General features: G+C 42.4%; 1 protein-coding gene across 1 annotated transcript; it reads left to right on the forward strand.

Annotated features, from left to right (window-relative positions):
• Window positions 1-102: 102 nt before the first annotated feature.
• On the forward strand, window positions 103-1638 carry CCR75_008875 (uncharacterized protein; the record flags this gene model as incomplete). Its single annotated transcript, XM_067966922.1, has 1 exon — window positions 103-1638. The coding sequence occupies one exon, from the start codon at window positions 103-105 to the stop codon at window positions 1636-1638; it is 1536 nt and encodes a 511-aa protein (XP_067820215.1).
• Window positions 1639-1873: the final 235 nt, after the last annotated feature.

Raw genomic sequence — 1873 nt, forward strand, 5'->3', positions numbered from 1 at the left:
CAGCTTGTGGAATATCTTTACCATGGAAAGACGATTATCATTACCTTGCGGCGTGGAGATTGGCCGCAGTCCGTCGAAAAAGATTCCGGTCGTGCATGGATCATGTTGCGAGCAGAGGTGCTAGAACAGGCGACCAAGGTGAGCTTGGAGTTCTGTGAAACTATTGATAAGATTTTTATCAGTGTTTTGGGCAAAGAAAATGAAGCTGATGCAGTAAATGATAAAAATTTGGACAGCGATGAGTCTATCGCTTATGCTACTCAATATTCACTTCATCTTGATGCCGGGGGCAGAAATGCTGAAGTGGATAGTCTTTATAAAAATGATGGGTTGCAGGACACGTCTAACGGAAAGCCAGCTGAAGAAGGTGCTCCGACTCACTATGAAGACCTAGACGCATCGTGCGTACGAACTGATGAAAAAGTGGATGCCAAACACATGTTTTATGACCAGTCACGGCACAATATATTGCTTATGTTGCCTAACAAAAAAATTGTTAAAACCGCAGCCGATCATAGTGGTGCTTGTGTTGACACTGGCAAAACGTTTGATGGGATGTTTTTGTTCGAATCCGAAAGCCCGGATGCGGAAAAAGATAAAGTATTGGAAATTGATCGCTTTATTCAATTGTATGACATCATTTCCTGCGCCGAGTTTGAATTAGAATCAATTTTAGAGAGTGAAGCCGAGAACATTGCGGTTCTAGGTAGCCAGGACGATGTATTCGATCCTGTCGACGAATTAATAGTGGATTTAACAGTCGAAAATGTGGAAGAAGCATTTGATTGCGGTAATTTCCATTTTAGAGACAAAAAGGAGAGTTGTGATGACAATTCTAAGTCTTTTAAATTTAATGGGATTTCGAAAATTGAATGGGCTAACTACGCAGTGTCAATTCTTAAAAACTTTGGTGTTATTAAGTATTGCGAGCAGAAACAAGCACTCAGTTCAGCGGAAGATAATTTATCTCAGGCACTATTTATTGCTGACGACGCGGATCTCGTCCTTGAAGTTCTGGTCGGCAGTGATCCTCTCTCCGATGAATGGTTCCAAGATATAGCTGCAACAGAGTCTTCGCAGCTATTTTCACGTGATAAATGGAATGACACGTACAAATTGATTATGGACAATGCTGCACCTGACGAAATTCTGGAATCGCAACTTTTTGGCGATGATGGAAATTATGATTTGACATGCTCGTTCAAATACCCGCTTACTCGACACAGGTACTGTCAAACAAATAATAAGTCATCTTCTTCTAGATATCTATTGAAAAGCCGTCCGAGCCAAGACCAGTATGCTTGTAACGAAAATTTCACTGAGCTCGGTGAAAAGCTCTTAACGCCATCGCAAAATCAATCAGTTGTTCCAGTTTCTAAACCTGCAGCACCTTCATGTCTAGCTGAGGAAAAGTCCACAGGAATCTTAGGCAGTGTCTCTAAGCCTTCAGAATCATTAGTCCGTTCTCGGCCATCCGTTCACGCGCCCGCGGCATCAAGTAAACGCTTGACAAAATCAGCTTCACTGTTGTCATTTCAACCTAAGGGTGATATGTTGAGCATGTCATCCATACCGAAGCCAAGAGGATCTCTGCTAAAGAGTAAAGACCGCTCCTCAACTACGGCCCGCCAGAGGTAGCAAACAATTCAGCAACATTGGATACGAAGGCAAATCTTGTCCAGACTAATAGCTTATGATCGCCAAGGATGTTGGGGGCACCGGCCTCTACTTTCTTAATTTTTTTCCTTGAATTTTTTTTCGACATAAGGGCAAATGCGTCTCAGGCAATGCAAAGAGCTGATGATTGCACTTAAACATGATATCAATCACATTGTAGCCTTGCGCACTAATTCTAAGTTGCTGGCTGTGTGGG

This window comes from Bremia lactucae, linkage group LG1 (assembly GCF_004359215.1).
Source record: "Bremia lactucae strain SF5 linkage group LG1, whole genome shotgun sequence".
In the NCBI taxonomy this organism is placed as follows: domain Eukaryota; phylum Oomycota; class Peronosporomycetes; order Peronosporales; family Peronosporaceae; genus Bremia; species Bremia lactucae.